At 42.0% G+C, this 1,490-nt stretch overlaps 1 protein-coding gene across 1 annotated transcript; it reads left to right on the forward strand.

The window, feature by feature from the left end:
* The first annotated feature begins 200 nt into the window (after positions 1-200).
* LOC113431762 (small ribosomal subunit protein uS8-like) lies at positions 201-741 on the forward strand. Its single transcript, XM_087958962.1, is given in 3 exon segments — positions 201-227; positions 230-513; positions 678-741. Coding segments are annotated over 3 exon segments (375 nt in total).
* Positions 742-1,490: the final 749 nt, after the last annotated feature.

Raw genomic sequence — 1,490 nt, forward strand, 5'->3', positions numbered from 1 at the left:
ACAAAAAAACTCCTGAAGAAAGAATAGAAGACTTGCGACACTGCAAGACTTTGAGATAGTACAACAGCATGAGTCCTAACTACAGGATTTTCCTGTCTAATACAGGATTAGGATAAATAAATACCAGGGCAATTCCGGGTTATTGGGTGGTATATATTAAAATGAAGGGCCTATTTCCACCAGCCTGTTGCCTTGGCATCATGGTGCATATGGATGTTCTGACAGACATGCTCTTGGAAGCATCAGCAATGCAGAGAAGCATGTAAAGCATCAACTGGGCTCCAGAATAATTGTCTGGTTCTTGACTATGACAATGAAGCATGGTTACATAGGTGAATTTGAGATCACTGTTGATCACAGATCGGGCAAAACTGTTGTTAATCTCACAGACAGGCTTAACAAGGATGGTGTGATCAGTCCTAGATTCAATGTCCAGCCAAAAGGCTTAGAAAAGTGGTATAACAACCTGCTGCCTTCATATCAGTTTGTGATGATCCTATCCAGAGGTGGTATTCAGCAGGTTCTGATCAGTTCTGGAGAACTGGTAGCGGAACTTTTGAGTAGTTCGGAGAACTGTCAAATACCACCTCTGACTGGAGATTTTACATTATCCTTCCTCTGCCATGCCCACAGAACTGGTAGTAAAAAAGATTTGAATCCCACCGGTGATCCTATCATCTGGATCATGAGGAAGCAAAGCAAAAACACACAGAGGGAAAAATTATGGGTTTATTTTTCTAAACTAGTAAAAAAAAAAAACCTTGTTTGGCTGTTTGCCTTTAACACACCAAACTTCAGCATCTAATTTCATAAGAGCTTTCTGGGATTGCCTTTGTATTCTTTCTTCTTTCAAGTGAGCTATAGTTGACCTGAAGAAATATAAGAGCTAAGAATCTAAGAAATAAATAAACCACATAGAAACCTTTAAGTCATAATTTATACTAGGAATTCTGCTTCCAAATCAAACTAGTAAAACTAGAACAAGTAAAAGACTAAAACTATGTTTAGGAAGAAAGGAGATATAGAGCTGGCAAAAAATAGAGCACATTCAGTTTTTGTCATGCTCCTGGTGGAGACTGACTCTGAGGGGGAGGAGAAACAACCGACAGGGAGTGGAAGTGTGGCTCCAGAGGTTGTGGAGGAGGTTGGGGAAGGGCAGAGGCCAGTTGAGCAGTCAGAGGAGGACCCAGGCTCATCCCCTATCCATCCTAGGGCACGCAGGGAGGAGAGGATAAGGGAGAGATGTGGTCTACTCAGGAGGAGAGGGCCTTGATCCTCTTCATGGGCTGCAGCTGTGACAACTGAATAAGAGTATGGACCTGTATACTGGCGAACGCTGGAAACAAAGCATGTAAATATCTCTGAGTTTGGCATCCTTCCCAGTGTGTGTTATCTTCCAGCCCTTATCTTGCCTGGTTTGTGTTGCTTTTTTCCTTCTTCATGTAACTGTGTGGAAGTTTTTTTGTCTTCCGTCAAAGATATTCTGAGCT

Source organism: Notechis scutatus, chromosome 3, assembly GCF_049901735.1.
Source record: "Notechis scutatus isolate UNSWTSFEM ecotype Mainland chromosome 3, rNotScu1.2, whole genome shotgun sequence".
Lineage (NCBI taxonomy): Eukaryota > Metazoa > Chordata > Lepidosauria > Squamata > Elapidae > Notechis > Notechis scutatus.